The sequence below is a fragment of the Phoenix dactylifera genome, chromosome 11 (assembly GCF_051530095.1).
Source record: "Phoenix dactylifera cultivar Ajwa chromosome 11, Ajwa_hap1_PhDact_Kaust_v1.1, whole genome shotgun sequence".
NCBI lineage: Eukaryota > Viridiplantae > Streptophyta > Magnoliopsida > Arecales > Arecaceae > Phoenix > Phoenix dactylifera.
In genome coordinates this window covers 4,288,090-4,310,318 of record NC_143200.1, presented here as the reverse complement: position 1 = coordinate 4,310,318, position 22,229 = coordinate 4,288,090, and the positions used below count along the sequence as shown (strand labels likewise).

The 22,229-nt window shown below is 51.3% G+C and overlaps 1 protein-coding gene across 1 annotated transcript; it reads right to left on the bottom strand.

The window, feature by feature from the left end:
• Positions 1–2,565: 2,565 nt before the first annotated feature.
• LOC103707864 (mitochondrial import receptor subunit TOM20-like) lies at positions 2,566–22,229 on the bottom strand. The gene is made up of 6 exons (XM_088706521.2): positions 21,986–22,229; positions 21,626–21,704; positions 8,160–8,329; positions 8,029–8,076; positions 5,907–6,005; positions 2,566–3,113 (listed from the first exon to the last, which is right to left on the bottom strand). The coding sequence occupies exons 1-6, from the start codon at positions 22,082–22,084 to the stop codon at positions 2,991–2,993; spliced, it is 618 nt and encodes a 205-aa protein (XP_088562647.1). The 5' UTR covers positions 22,085–22,229; the 3' UTR covers positions 2,566–2,990.

Below are 22,229 nucleotides of genomic sequence, written 5' to 3'. Positions count from 1 at the left end.
GGTTTAAAACGGTCCGCTCTTCCACTAATTTGTACCGCGTCACACTAGGATGCTGCCGCGTAGGCCTCTTGAATCGTGTGGAGGTGATCTACGGCGGATTCTGTTCGGACCCGAGAGAGAAGCCTGATGGCACGAATTTTGTTTGCCAGGTGCGATGCATCAACGCCGTTGGCACTTAACGGGGGAAGCTAACGGTGGCCCGGTCGAAGAAATGGGGACGGATTCACGTTTGGAAAAAAATTTGAAATCGAGGGGATAAAGTTGGCAAAAAAAAATATATATATAAATTGAATTTGAATTTGGGGATTCGCGTACGGGCGGCCGACGCCACTGACGAATGAACAAGGAGTATGGCGGCAGTTCGATTTTCCGTGCGGCGGGACCCAAAAATTGGACCATACACGGGTGACCATCTGACTTGGCGCTTCAGCAGAAAGAGTGGCTCAAAACCACATACCAATGCCACCTTCCACCTTATACTAAAAAATTTAGCAGGAGCCTTTTTATACACCACCTTCCACCTTGTACCCATTTCATTTTTACAAAAAGATTATTCTAAGCCCATGCAAATGGCAAGTGATGATTCCATCCCGGCAAGTACTCAATGACAGCATTTGGCAGATGCTACTACTTTATAAAATTCGAAACCATTTTTTTTCCTTGTATTAGATAGTTCTGAAATTGTATTTTGTGTCAAGGTAACTTCTTATGGACTCAATTGATTAACAAATTTAAATTTGATATAAATGGTATCAAGTTATTGATGGATTTACATGAATTAATTTATTTATAAAATAGGTTGGATTTAGACTTGGAGATCTTGCATGTCTAAAAGTTTCAATTCGTTTAATAATTGGATTAGGTTGACGCAATTATAATCCGATTCATTAAAGGCATATTTAATCTATTTGGAAGTTATTTTAACCTAGCATCATAGATCTGACTTAATCTTAACCTAGTTATTTTAACCTAGCATCATAGACTTGTTATTTATTCTCGTTCTTAACCTCGGTATGGTTGCTTTATTTAAATTTATAAAAGTATACCATTATAGCTTGAAGCATCCCATCAATTATCAGCAAACATGTGTCCTCCACTACATTGATTCTCGAGATTTTCATCTTATGCCAAGATCTTCATTTGTCTTGCAATGGCCACCTCCCAATTTCGTATACATATGTATAAAATCTAGACCAATATAAACTAATAAAATTTAAAATATTGAGCAAAATGATATATTCATATTTTTCAATCATCTTTTTGTTTTCTTAAATAATTTTTGACCATCAAATATTAAAATTAAAATAAGTAAATGTAGTCCATAATTATGGATTTACTATTATAATTTGATGTTACAATGTCATTAGAGATCTCAAAAAATCTCAATTTTCTCAAAATTTCCTCACTTACCATATCAGCTGAGATATCAGGTTTAGTAACTCAACAAGATAGTTATCTTAGGATTTAAAAACTTGGTGATTTCCAATTTTGCTACGCCATTGTTCGAAGGTGTGTTCTTCGCTCACCACAGCCCCCTCATCCACTCTCATCAACTACCAACCAAGCAAGAATTTCGATCCTCCCTTACTTTTCATGTCAAAGAAAGCCGGCTCTCCAATCACAGCCATCCATAACTCGCATGATGGTTGCGGTTGAACGGATTCACTTATGGCTATCCATTGCTATCATGACGTCCATAATTAGATGGGCTCTTTGGTGATTTCCATTTTGCTATGCTATTGTTTGTAGATGTAGTCTTCACCCCCTACACCCCCCTGATGGGTGTGGTTGAAGGGATCCACTTACGACCATCCATTACTGGCACAATGTTCATAATTAGATGGGCTTCACAATAGACAAAAATCATATAAGACAAGCGCTATAGAACATCTGATTCATGAATCACTGTGGCTAGATGTGTATAAGATAAATTTGTAGTATATATCAAAAAGTCGACAAGTATGCATCACCAACATATAGTATATACTGGTGAATATGATATTCTGAAACTATATATTAATTTGTTTTGAAGGATGTATTGAGTTTCTAGATGTCTAATTTACTAAATGTGTATCATCTGACCATATGCTATATACTAGCAAACATTATATTTCAGAAATTGTATAGCAATTTACTCAGACGTGTATAACTAATTTGCTTAGTATGTGTTACTCTACTGTATGGTATGTATTGCAATTTCTTTTCTTAAAACATAGCAAAATATAAAGTCCGACCCATATTTTTTTTCCTCAGGTGCCCATTCCATATGATTTTTGTTTATTGACGAGCCACCTAATCTGCAACCCAGCTGCAGGGGCCTCCCAGCAGCAGATGATGGGGCCTTTTACATAGTATCTGTACCATTTCCTGAAGTACGTAAATCACGGCAGACGCAGAATTCCAAACAAAACAATCTGCAAGCCAACAAAGTAGCAGCAAATGAAGAACATTCATCACTTGACGCATCAAATGGGAAAACCAAACCAAACAACTTCTCCCGGAATCATTAACATCACTATCATCAGAAAAGAATTTGCTGATTGATGATAAAAATAACTGCAACAATAAAAGACGCCCCATTTTGATGTAAAAATCAAGATTCCGATAATTCAGGATCTGCTACAACTCTACAGCCTCTCGTACAAGACTACTTAAATTAAGGTAAATAGAAAAGGAAAGAGATCATTATTGCAAATAAAACAGCCCTGTTAAACTTGCTAAGGTGACAAAAGGCTTCTTTGCATCAAAACAAAATTAAAGGATATAAGGAATTTTAAAACATGCGCAAGTTAACAAGGAATATGATGACTGGCTCAAGAAAGAATAGAACTGTCACAAAGTGATTTAAGCAAGCTATAGGTGTAGACTATTTTCTCCACCTCAGCCTTGACAACCTGTCATTTACTTGGACATAGGAACCTCAAAATCCAAGTACTAAAAAGCTGCAAGCTTCCGTTGGAGGAGTGAACTATAAAGAGCGGGCCTTTCACCTAGGAGGAAGGGGGCGGAACATGAGATTTGGCCATCCCTACCCAGGCCACAATGCCAACTGCCAGGATAACCCATCCAAGGATGTCATACTTGAGGTCGCTGCTTTTCTTTTTCTTGGACATCTGAAATACAAAATTAAGACAATTGAAGACATAGCGTGCAGAGAACTACAGACCAGAAATAGACTAGGACAAGAAGGCATAATTAAAGAACTACGACGCTTTAGAATACCAACATGATCAGTAGCCATCACATAACTTAAACAATTTTTAAGTGATAAGCACTGTTAACATAAAGATGCCAATTCAAAAAATGACTCATCTTTAACAATTACAAGAGGATAAATTACAAATATTATATATTCAAATAAAAAGCCAACTGTTCTTTTCTTTTTCCTTGAACAGGTTCATTAGAGCAATATCAGCTAAATGCTAAAGGTCCATCGCAATGAGAGCCTGGGCGAGGCCATGTGGTAATTAGAGCCTATTAAAATGTGGCAAGAACAAACAACATGGAGGACCATAAAACATACAAAAGAGGGGGGGAAAGAAGGATGTAAACAAGAAGCAAAATTAGACAAACGTGCAGCTTACGACAATCCGAATGTATGAGTTGAAAATAAACAATGAGTTAAGAATTAGTGTAAATGCAGAACTCGTAACTTAACCTTTATACTGAAGTACTTCAACTAATACCAACCTGTCTGGGCTGCACAGGTCTAGATGAGCCACTAAGGTACCCATTGGGCAATAAATCAGCATATGATGGCAAGGTTGTTGAACCTAAGCACAGGTGGTTCAGCAGATAGCTCATGTTGCCATCTTTTACCAATAGCATGATTATGCAAAAGGCACCATAATTATCTCTTCAGATCTATATATGGAGAATATATGTATTGTGTTACCTATGATGCCAAGCAACATGGAATAATAGAAAAATAACCTTTTGGAAGCTAAAAGTTGAACCAAGCATGAGATCATGAATTTACATGATCTAAACCAAGATTTTAAATACCGTGGGATGGAACTGTCCCAAGTTTAATGGGGAAAGGAATGCCCCACATCCGGACTTCCTGTCCTATCCTAATCCATTTACCGACTCATCCCATCTCAACACTTGGAATGGTGTTCTATTGCGACACTTGGGATGATGGGATGCCCCGCTGTTCCACTAGTATTTAAAACCTTGATCCGACTAAATATTACAACAAATATGGCTGATTTTGAATTTCCTCACAGAAAATTCACTGTCAACCAATATCCAAGTAAAAAATTAAAAGGAGCTGCTTTCAGTTCATATTAAACAAAGACAATATATTGCATTGGTTTTACTCATTTGAATCAAAGATCAGCTCTGGTTCAAAAGAAATAACTTGCAATTCAATATACATGACTTATTCATATTTGTTCCAGCCAACAATATAATACTTCAACATATGCTGAAGCAAGCATTCTAAAATTTAGTTTAACCAACTTAAAATACAGAAATTAAAACTTTTAAACAAATTTCACACCATAAAGTGTAAGCCAGTCCAGCTGACATGCAGCAACTTAACCTAGCCTCTTGATCGAATGCTTGTTGGCCTCCACCTCACCTTCTCCAGGCCATGACACTATAAGCCTAACAATTACCATGCTGAAAATACATCTAGATCATTTCAACACCTTAATCCTGATATATTTCCGTCAAAACAACACATTACTGGAAGAACCTTAATTGCAAGCCAGCCTCTTCAACTACATCCTACCTTCCCCATCCTAACGTTCCATGGCCTACAGGCCCTTAGGTTCTGACAATCTTTTACAGAGCAATTGTCACCCTCTCCATTAAGAAAGGTATTCTCACAGAATTTGCATCCCTTTACTTTTTAAAGTTTTCCATCAATCCCTCTACAGAATGTACATATATTACATATATAAGCAAGCCCTAAGTATGTTACACATGCACGTGCATGTGTTTCTCAGCAGAACCCTATGAGAACCATTGATAACTATTAAGTTTGGGATTTTCCTATAGACACAGAAGGATCCAAATATATTGTCTAGCTGAAAACATGCTTATGATTCGACTATTTTACTTTTAACTACTAACTTTTGTCCATGAGTTGCTTCTAGCAAAAAAATGTCACCTATTACCATGCAAACTCCTGCGGCCTTGGTGAGGGACTATGAATGCCTCCACTCTGCATGTCTAATAATAACCATATTTAATTAATACCCCCTTTTAGTTGGTTTCTTAAGGTAGCAAAGCAAGAGAAATGACCAGCCAAAAGCAGAAGTGTATTCATCAAGTTATGTAAACAATAAAGGGGATCACAGCATCCATCTTCCGGTCACAAGCATCTCAAGTTCCAAGCACTGGTTTAGGCTAACCGGGCTACCAATCTAGACATAAAATGTAGCAAAACCAGAATACAAAATTCAGTTCCAGCGTGTGCCATTGTATATTTTTTTTTTCTTTACTGGGACTACAGCATTGCACATTGTAGTCTTGAAATTTTACTAAGTAATTATCGCTGATGAAAAGAAATAAAAGAAAATTAATACAAATAACATACTAAGATCCAGCATGTATTGATAGATGGTTACTCTAAATTTACAGTAAACAGAGATTTGGGTAGTCAATAATTTTGAAAACAAGGGGACTAAAGCTCACAGACAATTTATCATAGAAAAACATATTCCACTAGGACTTGGCAAAGAAATTCCATAAACTGTGAATTAAGGTTAAAAAACACAGTTAGGAAGTAATGGGTGATTATTAATCAATCTACCATGGGAAACAGTATGGTAATCAATGAGCACAAGATAAAAGGTATACTCTCGCATGTTTAATTAAGGCCCAAAGGAATATTAAACCTTATATATTGCAAGTTATACTAACTACCTTTGACAATGAGAGTGCAAAAACATTACCTTCACATTTGAAGTAGAGGAGGTTCCTGCAGACGACACTCCTGCTGAAGTCTGTTGACCAGCCAACTGCCTTTGAATCTCTAAATGCAGCTCAGGTGCCTGAGGAAAATATGTACATTATACATTTGAAATTACATTGACACAGGACAGTTGCAGAAATAAGGCATGTCATCAATAAATGCTTAAAACTCCCCAATTTTAGAGATGCTTTGTAAGCAAGACGATTGCCAAAAAAAGGGGATTGTTACTTAAATTGCAGTATATGTAATGCAACAAGTCGGAAACTATCAGAAAACCATACAGATATAGATTGACACATACAAAATCAAGAGAAAACATCAAGTACTGCATTGCAGTCAGAGATCTAGAATGAAAAAAATGCAAACAATCAAAAACACTCACATATAAAATACATGACATTGCAGAGTATAACCTTGGCATTTGTCATGCTGGGCCAGATCCGTGCCAGGTCACAACCCAGGGTGTGGCCAGAGCCTGGCCCACTTAACTTCAGTCCCAAAATCTGAAACCCAAGAGCAAGCCATAGGCCCTGGACCTGAACCGACAAACCCTGCCACAAGCCCATGCACGTCACTTCCATCCCCTGTTCCTTTCATCTCGCCCTCTTCTACTTCCATTTGTCCAAGCCCATCAATCCCATGCCAAATATGATTCCAGATTCCTCATCTTTTTGGTAACATTCCCCAGTATGAAGAATAGCATGCTCGACACTCCTCAACCTAACCCTAGCTCCATCTTGAACCATACAGAATTAGAAGAATAAAGAAGTAAGAGAGACGGTTAAGGAAGTGTAGAAGTAGAGAAAGGCGGAGGAGGGTTGAAGCATCCGTGAACAGCAATCAGAGGGTCAGAGACTTGGCAGGTCAGTGCTTGTTGATGCCGGATAGAACGAAGGAGGTGGAGAAAGGGAAAAGAAAGTGAACATAGAGGGTTTCAGCTAAGCTTGGAGTGGGAGTGGAATAGAAATCAGGGATTAGAACCATAATTACAAAAAAAAATGACTTAGAATATATTACATAATAAAATTGTGGGCCCTCTTGCTCTGATCAAATCCGAGCCCTGCTTGAATCCCAGTCAGACTTAAAAGATTACTGCACCCAATGCATAGCCTCATGTAACCGCATAGAAGTCACAACCAAAGTGACTAATCAATAAAGTTCGTCAAGAAGAAAGAGAAGGCCTCCCAGTGTCCCAAGCAAATATTCAACAAACTCAAATAAAGAAGAGCTGGACACAGATTTGGCAAAAAGAAGAAATTGTCTGTAGTGAGTGTATTCGCTATCAAAACCAATAGCTGAGACATCAAAATCTAGGCAGGAACAGCAAGAGAACAAAGGAGGGTTCTCCTCAAGAATTTCTTTGCCAAATTTGCTATTACTATCGTGATTTGGTTGCATCATTAGTGGATGCATTGATTTTTTTATTATTTTCCATTTTTATAAAATTATTGGCATAAAATCTGATTTAAGTGTATCTCTTTATTGCAATGCTTGGTTGACCTTTCAAATGATCAACGATTACATCCCATCTTCCTGCATAAACTGATAAAAGTTATCTAAGCCTGAATATCTAACAAATGCATTTAAAACTATTACTTGCGCTAATGCATAGGAATAAATGTCCATGCTATTACCGACAATTAACAAACATAAAGACATATTTCAAGCTCCAGTAACCAGGCTACAAAACATATAAATCAACTAAGATAACAACCAGACAGCACCTCAAACAAATTACTAAGATCATTGTCATTTTCTTGGCAAAAATTACATGCCAAAACAAGTCAGCTAAAACTATTGCAAACAAAGAATCCAGACATTCCAGCCTCATTGATATATGATTCTAATTACTTAAACCATTTGAGAATACATACTACTGTAAAAGAAGACCCCCAATGCCCCAATATCCTCGAGATGATTTAAGAATCATGGAAAGACAAAATAAACAATCTTTCAATAATAGCAAAACTTCTGATGGTAATGTCTTAAACATGGCCAACAAAAAAGAAACAGCAACTAGCAGGCAAAAAAAGATCCTCCAAAACCAATTGGCATGTGCATAATAAAATGAAGTTGGCTATCCATAAATAATTGCAGCATACCTTTGCTGATAAATCCAATGACTTGCGATATAGCTCATTTCCGGGATCCTACAAGAAACCCAAACATCAAATCCTCCAAATAACAGATAACAATTAGAAAGCTTTTATAATTATCAATTCAACTCAAATACCTCCTCCGCTGCCTGCTGGAAACATTGCTCCGCCTTTTCAAAACAAAGCTTTGCTTGCTCGTGATCAGGAGTGTAGAATGCATGAGAAGTGTGGGCATTTCCTAAGCACCAGAGTGTGTCGTGCTTTCTCGGATTCACCTCCAAGGCTTCCTCCAGTCTCGATACAGCATCTATGAGATTTACAAAAAAAGAAACATTTCAAATGAAAACTGTTATGGGGGAACTAAGCCGCCATGCTCCACGTGACCGGCACGCGCGCCCATGAAGACTACAGCTGTCCTTTGATCCAGCAATCCGACCCCGAGTCGGACATCTTCGGCTCCACAGCCCGACCTCGAGTCGGCTGCCCTTCGATCCAGCAGTCCGGCCACGAGTCGGACATCTTCGGCTTCGCGGCCCGACCCCGAGTCGGCTGCCCCTTAATCTAGCAATCCGACCCCAAGTCGGATATCCTCAGCACCGCAGCCCGACCCCGGGTCGGCTGCCCCCTGATCCAGCACTCCGACCCCGAGTCGGAGATCTCTTGATAACGACAGGCTGCTTCCCAGAGGCACGCCGAGGCCTCCTGCTCCACTACTCCCTGCAACGGCTGTATCCGATGCTGTTCCACGATCTCCTGTATCAGCCGTACAAAGCGGAACTCCACTACGCCCTGTCATGGCCGTACCCAGCGCTGCTCCACGACGCCCTGTAACGGCCATGTCAGTGGCCACTCCGCCGCGCCCACGATGACAAACCCCCCTCAGAGACTCCCCAGCCAGGTATATATGCGGCTGGGGGGAGAAGGGGGGGTAAGCAATATCTTCCAGAGCACTCTCTTGCTTGCTATTATCATTTCTCCTCCTCCTCCAATCTCCTCTGACTTGATCGTCGGAGGGCCCCCACTACCCCAGTGGTGGTGCGAGGCTTGCTTGCAGGTTTCCCGGTGGAAGGTGGAGCGTAACCAACACCAACCAAGACAACTCAGACGGAACCCCGTTCACACCGCTGTGTCAATCGTTCTCGGTTTGGACCACCAGCAACAGTTGGCGCTAGAGGAAGGGACCTGATCTCAGAGCGATCGTAATGGCACGGCGAGGTGGTCGTGGAGCTTCCAATGCCTCCGGTCGCGGGGCCTCTCGCGCCTCCGGCCGGGAGGCCGCTGCGTCTCCAACACATTCTCAGCAACACTCAACCGTTCCACCCCCGATTCAGATGGTCGAAGCCGCTCAGTTCGACCAGTTAGCCCAGCAGGTCCGCACCCTCGCGGAGGCAGTGCAGAACCTGCAGGGTGTGATGTCTCGGGCGCCGCAGCGGGCCCAGGAGCCGCTGCTCCCTGAGCGCTCACCTGTCCCCCTTAACCCGCGCTCCTTCCTCTCCCATGGGGAGGAGCGCCGGCGCGAGGAAGATTCTCGAGCACGGTCCATTCTGCCGGGACCGTCCCATCGAAGCTGCGCGGGGTACAAGAGGCGGGCCCGGGCGCGTTCCCAGACCCCCCAGTCCTCAAGGAACCCGCGCTCCAGTCGGTCCCCCTCTCGGTGCTCCTTGTCTCCCACCCACCGGTCGCGCTCCCTGGACCGGCGGGTGGACGATCTCCACCGACAACTCCAGGTCCTGAAGGGCCACTCTAAAGATCCCTTCGCCGACTTGGAGATCTCCTCCCAACCGGCGCTTGCCTCGAGGATCCTGCGGACCCCAAATCCGCCGGGATTCAAAATGCCGGCGATCGAGCCCTATGACGGGGCGGCGGACCCGCGGGATCACGTGGAGAGTTTCAGGACTCTTATGCTCCTCCATGGAGCATCAGATCCCCTCCTCTGCAAGGCCTTCCCGGCGACCCTCCGTGGCCCAGCCAGGGCGTGGTTCGCCGGCCTGGAGGCTGACTCTATCCAGTCCTTTGACCAGTTCACTCGCCTCTTCATCAGCCATTTCGCCGTCAGTAGCCGGCGGCGATTGGTTTCCGACTCCCTCTTTGATGTCCGGCAAAACGAGGGAGAAAGCCTGCGGGATTACCTTACCCGCTTCAACAAGGCTACATTGGAGGTCCGGAACCTGAGCCAGGAGGTGGCTCTCTCAGCCCTGAAGCGTGGCTTCCGGAAGGGCAGACTCACCTTCTCCCTGGACAAACGCCTGCCGCGGAGCTTCCCGGAGCTGTTGTCTCGGGCGAACCAGTATGCAGACGCCGAGGAGGCAGCCGCCCACCAGAACAAGGAGGCCGCCGAGGCCCCTCTAAAGCTCGGGAAGAAAAGGCGAAAAGAGGCACCCCAGAGGAGGAGCCCGACGCCTCAACATCGGCGCAGAAGCCCGTCACCGGCGAGGAACCACGGCGCCCCACGCCCTCGTTCTCCGCACCGACGCTTCAACCGGTACACCCCACTCCTGGCCCCCCGGGCCCAGATCCTTATGGAGGTCAAGGGGCGGGAGAACCTCCCGGTCCCGAGGCAGATGAAGAAAATCCCTGGGAGGAGGCCCTCTCGAGCGTACTGTGAGTACCACCGAGACCACGGCCACGACACCGAAGACTGCTTCCAGCTTCGGGACGAGATCGAGGCTCTCATCCGCCGAGGGCGTCTCGGTCGATATGTAAACGACCGACGTCCCCCCGCAGACCCGCGCCCGGCCGACCCGGCCCCTCAGGAGCCTCGGGAGCAGAATCGACCCGTCGCGGGCGTGATCCACACCATCACTGGGGGCTGCTCTCGGCCTGTGAGGAACGCAGGGGGCTCGGTGGAAGCATCAGGGGTGGCCGTCGCGAAGAGGCAGCGGGTCGGAAATGTAATCACTTTTTGTGATGAGGATGTAAAGGGGGTTCAGACCCCCCATGATGATGCCATGGTGATCTCCCTCACTATGGCGAACTATGATGTAAGGCGTGTTCTTGTGGATAGTGGAAGCTCAGCTGATATTTTGTTTTACGAGGCCTTCCAAAAGATGAGCTTGTCCCGACAGGTGTTGCACAAAACATCCACCCCGCTCATAGGATTCACTGGAGACGCTATCTCGGCCGAAGGTGTCGTTGAGCTGCCTGTGACTGCGGGCGTTGCACCCGCAGAAGCCACGGTGCGGCTCGGGTTCTTGGTCGTCCGTGTTCCCTCGGCCTACAACGCTATCCTCGGACGACCCGGACTGAACGCCCTTCGCGCGGTAGTCTCTACATACCATTTGCTAATGCGGTTCCCCACGGCGGCCGGGATTGGAGAGGTCCGAGGTGACCAACCGACCGCACGGCAATGTTTCCTAGCAACTCTCAAAGGGAAGAAGCCCGTGGAGGCCCTAAGCGTCGAGTCCCTTGACGCCAGAGACGAGGTGGCTTTGCGGCACGGGGAGCCGGCCGAGGGTGTGATCGAAGTTCCCCTTGAGGAGGGTCGCCCGGACCGTACGGTCCGGGTCGGTGCCAACCTCGACTCGGAAGCTCGGCTCAGGTTAGTGGAATTCCTCCGAGCCAATGCTGATGTATTCGCCTGGTCGGCGGCCGATGTACCCGGGATCGACCCGGAGGTCATTTCTCACGTCCTCAACGTCGACCCGACCCACCGACCAGTAAAGCAGAAGAAGAGACACTGTGCCCCGGATCGGATCCGGGTGGTCGACCAGGAGGTAGACAAACTCTTGGATGCAGGCTTCATAAGGGAGGTGAGCTACCCCGAGTGGCTGGCAAACGTCGTACTTGTCCGGAAGGCGAGCGGGAAGTGGAGGATGTGCGTCGACTACACCGACCTGAACAAGGCGTGCCCCAAGGATAGCTTTCCGCTTCCACGGATAGACCAACTGGTCGACGCGACTTCCGGCTATCAGCTGCTGTCTTTCATGGACGCCTTCTCCGGCTACAACCAAATAATGATGGCTCCACAGGACGAGGAGAAAACTGCCTTTATAACAGACCGGGGGCTGTACTGTTACAAGGTAATGCCCTTTGGTCTGAAGAATGCTGGCGCCACTTACCAGCGCCTCGTCAACAAAATCTTCAAAGGGCAAATCGGCCGGAACATGGAGGTGTACGTGGACGATATGCTGGTGAAGAGCCGCCATGCCGACCAGCACATCGCGGATCTGGAGGAGACTTTTGCCACCCTGCGGAAGTTTCGCATGAAGCTGAACCCAGCGAAGTGCGCCTTTGGCGCTTCGGCCGGGAGGTTCCTCGGTTTCATTGTCAACCAGCGGGGGATCGAAGCCAACCCTGACAAAATCAAGGCCATCCAAGATATGTCCCCTCCGACCAAAGTGAAGGAGGTTCAGGAGCTCGCTGGAAGGGTCGCCGCGCTCGGACGATTTGTGGCAAAATCGGCCGAACGCTGCCAACCGTTCTTCAAGGTGTTGAAGCGTCCGAAAGGCTTCCTTTGGACGGCCGAATGTCAAGTGGCATTCGACCAACTCAAGGAGTACTTGGCGTCTCCTCCCCTGCTGTCCAAGCCGCGAGAGGGGGAGATGCTCTACCTCTATCTGGCGGTCTCCCCAACCGCAGTCAGCGCAGTACTGGTTCGGGAAGAGGCAAAGCTCCAGAAGCCTGTGTACTACATCAGCCGGGTCCTACGGGATGCCGAGATGCGGTATGCGAAGGCAGAAAAGATCGCCTTCGCACTGCTCACTGCGGCCAGGAGGCTTCGCCCCTATTTCCAGGCTCATCCTGTCACCCTCTTGACCGATCAACCACTGCGGCAGATCCTAAGCAATCCTGAGAATGCGGGACGGCTGATGAAGTGGGCAGTAGAACTTGGTGAGTTCGACATCCGCTACCAGCCCCGACCCGCCATCAAGACCCAGGTGCTCGCGGACTTCCTCGCTGAGTGCACTGTGCAGGAGGCGGAACCTAGGCCGCCGGAAACACCCAGCCTCGACCTCCCAATCTGGACGCTTCACATTGATGGGTCGTCGAACCCCGAAGGTGGAGGGGCCGGGCTGGTCCTTACCAGTCCCGATGGAGTGATAGCCGAGTATGCCTTGAGGTTCGGATTTCCAGTGACCAACAACGAGGCGGAATACGAGGCCCTAGTCACAGGACTCAAACTCACCAAGGAGCTCGGCATCCGGCGTTTGAAGGTCTTCACCGACTCCCAGCTGGTGGTCGGGCAGGTCCGAAGGGAGTTCGAGGCTCGGAGCCCGACCATGCAGAGCTATGTCTGGAAGGTGCAAGCACTCATTCCCGACCTCGGCAGTGTTGACATCCAGCAGGTCCCGAGAAGCGAAAATGCCAGGGCCGACAGGCTGTCCCGCTTGGTGGGCGCAGACGCGCACAACTTGTCGAGGGCGATCTACCTGGAGACCCTGGATGCCCCGAGCATCGGCGAGGCCGGAGCGGTGATGGCGATTGATCCGGAGCCATCTTGGATGGACCCGCTCGTCGCCTACCTCGCCGAAGGAATCCTCCCAGAGGACGAAGATCAAGCTCGGCGACTCGTCATGAAGTCCGCCCACTACGTACTCTATGAAGGGAGGCTGTATCGGACCTCGTTCACCGCCCCCCTCTTAAGGTGCCTCCGCCCCTCGGAAGCGGCCTACGCCCTCAGCGAAGTCCACGAAGGCATCTGCGGATCGCACCTGGGGGCTAGGTCCTTGGCGCATAAGATCATGAGGCAAGGCTATTATTGGCCTACCTTGTTGGAGGACTCAAAGGATCATGTGCGGAAATGCGACGCCTGCCAGCGCCACGCCAACGTCCAGAGAGTCCCTTCTGTCCCCTTGGCGCCAATCACTGCACCCTGGCCCTTCGCCCAGTGGGGAATGGATATCCTCGGACCATTCCCCGTCGCTTCAGCTCAGCGGAAATTTTTGATTGTTGCAATCGACTACTTCACCAAGTGGGTGGAGGCAGAGCCGCTGGCCACTATCACGGAGGTGCAAGTCCGGAAGTTCGTGAAGAAGAACATCATTGTCCGATTTGGGGTACCTCGGGTCCTCATCTCGGATAATGGGCGACAGTTCGACAACAAGCATTTCCGTGACTTCTGCGAGGAGTTCGGGATCGAGCATCGGTTCACATCTGTGTCGCATCCCCAAACCAACGGCGAGGCCGAGGTCACAAATCGGACAATCCTCCAAGGAATCAAAGCGCGAATCGGTCGGACGGGGCAAGCTTGGGTCGAAGAACTCGAGAATGTCCTTTGGGCGTATCGAACCACGCATCGGACCCCTACCGGGGAGACGCCTTTCAGCCTAACCTATGGCACGGAAGCCGTTGTCCCCGTGGAGCTCGGACTCCCCTCACCTCGGGTGGCCGCGCACCGACCCGAGGCCAATTCGGAACAACTCCGAGGGAACCTGGATCTCTTGGAAGAAGCGAGGGAAATGGCGCAGGTTCGGATGGCGATGTATCAGCGGAGGGTGGCCCGATATTACAACTCCAAGGTCCGACCGAAGCTTTTCAGAATCGGAGATCTGGTGCTAAGGCGAGCTAAAGCATCTCGACCTGCGGAAGGTGGGAAGCTAGCGCCAAATTAGGAAGGCCCATATAAGGTTCGCTGGGTAAACCGACCTGGCTCCTACCAGCTGGAGGCCCTAGATGGTCGAGAAATTCTAAGGAGCTGGAATTCCGCTAACCTGCGGATGTATTACCAGTAGAACGACGATGCCAGGAAGACAGTTCAAAAATGTATAACGCTTTGCATTTCAATAATTTCTGGTTACAACGGCGTGCTCGTGTGATTACAAGGAATTCCCAGGGGGGAATTAGGGTGTAAAGAAAGTAAAGAAGAGGTGGAGACTCCGAGGAGCTGAAGATCTGGGATCCCGAAACCTCCATCTGAAGCGGTTGCAATCCCGTCGGAAGTGGGTGCTTCCAACCGGAGGCGCCATCGGCGTCTCACGAAAGAGACGAAGAGCCGGCGCGGATGAAGAAGAAGTGGACGAAGGAGAAGTCCACACTGCCTCCAACCGGAGGCGCCATCCACGCCCCACGAAGAGGATGAGGAGCCGCCGCCGACGAAGCTCCCGCTGCCTCCAGAGGAACGCCACCTCCAAGGGATATTCCGGTCCTCCCCAGTGTTAGGGGAGAGAAGGAATACGAGGGGGAAGAGCATATGGAGGCGCGGTCCCGGATCAGGCGTCTGGTGCAGAGCTCAATCGGGAGGCTGAACTTCAAGGAGGGGAGATGTGATCCCGGATGAAACGCCTAGAGCGGAGTTCCGCCGGGGAGACCCTCCTTGCTGATCCCAGATGAAACGGCTAGTTGGCTGAAGTCGCGAGGGGCGCGCCCCCCGTTCCTTCGGCAGGAGTCTCTCAGCCATGCGCCAGAGAGAAGGTCCACGATCCATGGCAACTTGAACAGCTCCGGCTTGGCAGGCTCCATCGCACCTGCACCTATATTTATAGCCAAACTGCGGCCCCCCGGTCGTTCCGATACGGGTGGCTCCAATAAATGCGGGCGCATTGAATCCGGAGCCGATCCGGCTCTTAAGGCGTATCTTCCCGCGATTTCCTAAGCGTCATTCTCCTTAATCGCATTTTTTGTGCAGGACACTCCGGGTGCCCTGTACCCCTAGGTCCACGTATCTCCGCCCGCGCCCAGGCCGCATCCGCCTCGAAGAACGCGCGCATCGCGGCCGCTTAACTGACACTCCTCGCAAGCAGCAACTGGCGATCCGATTTCTCAGGTAACCCCTCAATTAGCATTTAATGCCCATCTGGTGTTCCCCAGGCGACGCTTGGAGAGGAGGAGAAACACGATCGCAGCTGGCCACGGAGAAATCCCGTCGGGCGGCGAGCGACAGGCGCACGACCAGCGAGCGGAATTTCCCGAGGCTCGGCCCTCGGATGCCAGGCTAACCCGATGATCATCCCGGGAGCAGACTAGCCTGAAGCCCCGACCGGTCGCCTCGGCTTGCGCCAGCCTTGGCCGACCAACGAGCGGAATCTCCCGAGGCACGGCCCTCGGATGCCAGGCTAACCCGATGATCATCCCGGGAGCAGACTAGCCTGAAGCCCCGACCGGTCGCCTCGGCTTGCGCCAGCCTTGGCCGACCAACGAGCGGAATTTCCTGAGGCCTGACAACCCTCGGATGCCAGGCTAACCCGATGATCATCCCGGGAGCAGACTAGCCTGAAGCCCCGACCGGTCGCCTCGGCTTGCGCCAGCCTTGGCCGACCAACGAGCGGAATCTCCCGAGGCACGGCCCTCGGATGCCAGGCTAACCCGATGATCATCCCGGGAGCAGACTAGCCTGAAGCCCCGACCGGTCGCCTCGGCTTGCGCCAGCCTTGGCCGACCAACGAGCGGAATTTCCTGAGGCCTGACAACCCTCGGATGCCAGGCTAACCCGATGATCATCCCGGGAGCAGACTAGCCTGAAGCCCCGACCGGTCGCCTCGGCTTGCGCCAGCCTTGGCCGACCAACGAGCGGAATTTCCCGAGGCCCGGCCCTCGGATGCCAGGCTAACCCGATGATCATCCCGGGAGCAGACTAGCCTGAAGCCCCGACCAGTCACCTTGGCTTGCGCCAGCCTTGGCCGACCAACGAGCGGAATCTCCCGAGGCTCGGCCCTCGGATGCCAGGCTAACCCGATGACCATCCCGGGACCAGACTAGCCTGAAGCCCCGACCGGTCGCCTCGGCTTGCGCCAGCCTTGGCCGACCAACGAGCGGAATCTCCCGAGGCACGGCCCTCGGATGCCAGGCTAACCCGATGATCATCCCGGGAGCAGACTAGCCTGAAGCCCCGACCGGTCGCCTCGGCTTGCGCCAGCCTTGGCCGACCAACGAGCGGAATTTTCCGAGGCCCGGCCCTCGGATGCCAGGCTAACCCGATGATCATCCCGGGAGCAGACTAGCCTGAAGCCCCGACCGGTCACCTTGGCTTGCGCCAGCCTTGGCCGACCAACGAGCGGAATCTCCCGAGGCTCGGCCCTCGGATGCCAGGCTAACCCGATGACCATCCCGGGACCAGACTAGCCTGAAGCCCCGACCGGTCGCCTCGGCTTGCGCCAGCCTTGGCCGACCGACGGAAAGAATTTCCTGAGGCCTAACCCTCGGATGCCTGGCTTAGTACCGGAAGAATTTCCTGAGGCCTAACCCTCGGATGCCTGGCTTAGTACCGGAAGAATTTCCTGAGGCCTAACCCTCGGATGCCTGGCTTAGCGCCGGAAGAATTTCCTGAGGCCTAACCCTCGGATGCCTGGCTTAGCGCCGGAAGAATTTCCTGAGGCCTAACCCTCGGATGCCTGGCTTAGCGCCGGAAGAATTTCCTGAGGCCTAACCCTCGGATGCCTGGCTTAGTGCCGGAAGAATTTCCTGAGGCCTAACCCTCGGATGCCTGGCTTAGTGCCGGAAGAATTTCCTGAGGCCTAACCCTCGGATGCCTGGCTTAGCGCCGGAAGAATTTCCTGAGGCCTAACCCTCGGATGCCTGGCTTAGTGCCGGAAGAATTTCCTGAGGCCTAACCCTCGGATGCCTGGCTTAGCGCCGGAAGAATTTTCTGAGGCCTAACCCTCGGATGCCTGGCTTAGGGCCGGAAGAACTTCGAGAGTCAGGAGTCGGCAAGACGCCGCCAAGAGTTAAAAAGAAAAAAAGAGGAGGACGAAAGCGAGATGAAGAAACATTCGACTTGTATTAATTTTCATTGTTTCAGGGCCAAGGCCCATACAATTTGGCAAAATGCCGACATACAAAAAAAAGAGGACAACGAAAGGTACAAGAGGTCAGCTTGGAGAAACCCCCGGGTCGGGAGCGTCGGGCTCGTCCGCAGGGGGTAGGGAGGCGGTAGGAGAATCAGCAGGCGATGGCGCCGGAGAGGAGTCGAGAAGGGAAATCCCACTCAGGTCAACTTCGGGGTACTTAGCCGACACCCTTGCCAGGCCCTCCTCGAAGCCTAAGATGAAGGATTCGGACCCCGCGTCCGACGCGTCACGGACGAACTCGTCAGACTGACGATAGGCCCGTACCGCCTCCGACATATCACGGGTGAACTCGGCGGACTGACGATAAGCCTGTACCGCCTGGCGCCCGATCTCCGCACTCTTCTCGGCCAGCGCCGCCTCTGCTCGCTCCGTAATCTGAGCCTTAGCCTCCAAGACCTTCGCCACAATCCGGTCTTCAGCCTCGGAGGAGACCCTCAGCAGATTAGCCTGAGCCTCCTTACGCTCCGCCTCGGCAGCAGTGCGAGCGGCCTCAGCTTCCTCCAGGCGCGAACGGAGCTCTTGGTCGTTCGCGCGGGACCTCTCCAAGGCTGACTCCAATTCGCCCAGTTTGGCTTCAAGAGACCGGGTTCGGTTGCGGGCGCTGTCGGCAGACCGCTGAGCCTTCTCCCACCTCTCTCGATAGTCCGCGACCTTCCGGGACTGCTTTTCAGCTCGTTCCTCCGCCTTCTTAACCCTGCTTTCGAGGCCCGAGGCGACTTTGAGCTGCTCCCGAGCTTCCAACAGTTGCTTCTCGAGGGCGGCGAAGCCGAGTGCCCGCTCTTCGGCCTCCCGGAGCCTCGCCTCGAGGTCCCCGGTCGTCCTGCCCGCCACGGCCTGGCCTCCCTCTTCCACTGCTTTCAGTCGGTCCTCGGCCTTCGCCAGAAGCCCCGCCTGTTCCTTGTAGCACTCCTCTAGACGGATCATGTACTGGGCAAGCTAAGAGATAGGAAAAGTGAGGGCGTCAGGCGGAGAACAACAGAGCTAATAAATGGTGAAAAGCGGCCAGAAGAACACTCACCGACATGAGACAGACGCAGCTGGCAGCCCCGACGTCAGAGACCCCCAACTCCCGGACCCGCCGACGGTCCTTCTCCAGCAGCACTGTTTCGATGAGGTTTCGGGCGCCATCGGTAGTGAAGGCCGACCCCGATTTCTCCCCGGAGCCGGATGGCGGTTCTGCAGCCTTACCCTTATCCATCGCCTGGGGAAGAGTCCTGCTGATTGTGCTCGGGGCGGGGGTCACTCCAGGAATTGATAGGGCCCCGCTCGGCCGGGGCCTCGGCGCGTCCCTCCTCGAATCATCAGGAGCCGGCTGAGTCGAAGGCCGGGCCGGGGACCGATCACGTCCGACCCGTCCGTCTCTAGCGGGCTCGAATGATACCTCCGGAATAGCGGCAGTCTCACCACCGGAGGGCTGATACAGCGTCAGCTGCCGGTCCGTGCCCACGGCGTCTCCCTGATCGGTGGGCCCGGACTCGTCGGTCGGCGTCGGAGGCACCTCCTTGCGGGACTTCTTCGCTGGCGGGGCCCCGCTCGGAGGAGCTCGTTTCCTCCTCCGGACCGCTTCCAGTAGGGACGACCTACCAACGGCCGGTCCCTTGTCCGACCGCATGACGTCGTCAATCTCTGCAACAAGAACGAGATGGTCGGGCTGAGAAACCGAAGGAAAGAACGAGACGAAAGAGGAGAAAAAAGTCAAAAAAGAAATGGTGGCGGGCTCACGGTCGGTGGGGACCGAGCTCAGACCAACATTCACCAAGGTATCCTCGGAAATAAGGCGGGCCACCGGGGGGAGCTGGCCCTCGGCAACCAACCCCTTCAAGGCGGCCAAGCCATCGGATTCCTTCCTCGACAGTCTCGATAGGCCGATCGGGGACTTCATCGGCGTCTCCCAGGTCGCCCTGATTTCCCAAGAGGGATCTACATCGATGAAGAAGAAACGCTCCTTCCAGCCGTGAATGGAGGAAGGAGCCTCTTTGACGAGGCCGCACCCTCGCCGCGCCGCAAAGCACCACCACCCTTTGTCCTGGGGGTGGCCACTCAGGCTGTAGAACTCCCAAAAAACATTCAGAGTGGCGGGAATCTCGTGCATGCGGCAGAGAACCTGGAAGACCGTCAGGGCACGCCACGAGTTCGGCACCAGTTGCGTCGGCGCAACTCTTAAACCCCGGAGTACCTGCACGACTAAGTCCGAAGGGGGAAAGCGGAACCCGACCTGGAGAATGCCCTCATTGATGGCGATCTTTCCTGGAGGAGGATGGGACATCCTCTCCTCAGGCCCCGGGAGCGTAACGTTGCAGGCCTCGGGAAGGTGGTACCGAGCCACGAGTTTGTCTAAGTCCTCGGCGACCAGCTCCGACTTAATGCGGTCTGCTCTCACTTCGCCCATTCCTAATGGCCAATACCTACGGTCAGGACGGGGACAAGAAGGGGGGAAAGACCGGAACGACTGGGGTACACTAGTACAAAAGGAGAAAGTACGAAGAGCCCTAAGTAGAAGAATGGGGTAACTCACCGGAAGAGAAGGAAGAACGGCTCCGAGAGCGTCAAAGGAGAAGCAAGCGAACAGTCCGACGGCAACAACGGCAGCGCAAAGGGGAAACTCGAAAATGTCTGTAAAGAGGAAGACGGACGGGGGAGGGCCCCCGATTAAATAGGCGGAAAGGCGGGTGATGCCTCGATGACGCCAGAGGACGTCTGGCCGCCGAAGGGTCGCTCGCGCCCCAAAGGCGAATCGACACCATTAAGGAAGGATGTCCGCCGAAATCCTCAGACTGCCAGGTCAGCAACAACCGCCATACGCCATAAAGAAGGCGGGAAGCTCGAAGCGCGCGCGCCTCTCCGAGGGATGGCGGCAATCTTGAAGCATCACTCCCTTCACCCGTTCCCCTTCTGGTTCCAGGCTCGAAAGTGGGGGGCTACTGTTACGGGGGAACTAAGCCGCCATGCTCCACGTGACCGGCACGCGCACCCATGAAGACTACAGCTGTCCTTTGATCCAGCAATCCGACCCCGAGTCGGACATCTTCGGCTCCACAGCCCGACCTCGAGTCGGCTGCCCTTCGATCCAGCAGTCCGGCCCCGAGTCGGACATCTTCGGCTTCGCGGCCCGACCCCGAGTCGGCTGCCCCTTAATCTAGCAATCCGACCCCAAGTCGGATATCCTCAGCACCGCAGCCCGACCCCGGGTCGGCTGCCCCCTGATCCAGCACTCCGACCCCGAGTCGGAGATCTCTTGATAACAACAGGCTGCTTCCCAGAGGCACGCCGAGGCCTCCTGCTCCACTACTCCCTGCAACGGCTGTATCCGATGCTGTTCCACGATCTCCTGTATCAGCCGTACAAAGCGGAACTCCACTACGCCCTGTCATGGCCGTACCCAGCGCTGCTCCACGACGCCCTGTAACGGCCATGTCAGTGGCCACTCCGCCGCGCCCACGATGACAAACCCCCCTCAGAGACTCCCCAGCCAGGTATATATGCGGCTGGGGGGAGAAGGGGGGGTAAGCAATATCTTCCAGAGCACTCTCTTGCTTGCTATTATCATTTCTCCTCCTCCTCCAATCTCCTCTGACTTGATCGTCGGAGGGCCCCCACTACCCCAGTGGTGGTGCGAGGCTTGCTTGCAGGTTTCCCGGTGGAAGGTGGAGCGTAACCAACACCAACCAAGACAACTCAGACGGAACCCCGTTCACACCGCTGTGTCAATCGTTCTCGGTTTGGACCACCAGCAACAAAAACTACAAAGATAAAATAAATAGATCGTGCTATCTCCACATTAACAAGATGAGGTTCTGGTGCGTCAAATAAATAGATATTCACATCCTAAAATGAAATTTCCACACACACACACACAAGATTTTTAAGAAAATAAACAGTACCTTTTACCATTTGTATACCATCATCTCCAGTTTGAAATTGTGATAGCTCGATAAGCGCGCCTCCCCACCGTGTTAGATTCTTCAAAAAAGGAAAAAGAAAAAAGAAAAGCAAGAATTATGTTATTCGAGTATTCCAGAGTAGGGTTTCAAAACCAAATAACCACCTAGAAATACCAAAACAAACAGGAAAAAGAATAACAAAATTTGTCGGAGCTCAATCTATCCAGTAGTTTAGGGTTTCCAGTGCTGACACCGCCGACATAGCCGAAGAATCTATTCCCAGAAAAAAGAAAAACCGAAGGATCCATTCCCCAAAAAAGAAAAAAAAAATGGAAAGGAAAGAGGGAGGCGAGAGCTCACGTCGGCATCGAGGGGGTTCTTGGCGTAGGCGGCCTCGGCGGACTTGCGGGCATGCTCGAAGAAGACGAGCCGATCCAAATCGTCCTGCGGCATCTCCATCGCTTCCGGCGATCGAAGACGAGACCAGAATATATCAAAAATAACCCCTCTGATCTCCCACGCCCGGGAGACGTCTAGGGTTTTGTTTGGAAGGAGGAGAGAGAGGAAGAGAGGCGGAGCGGAGGGAGGGTTTTGTATTGGGGGC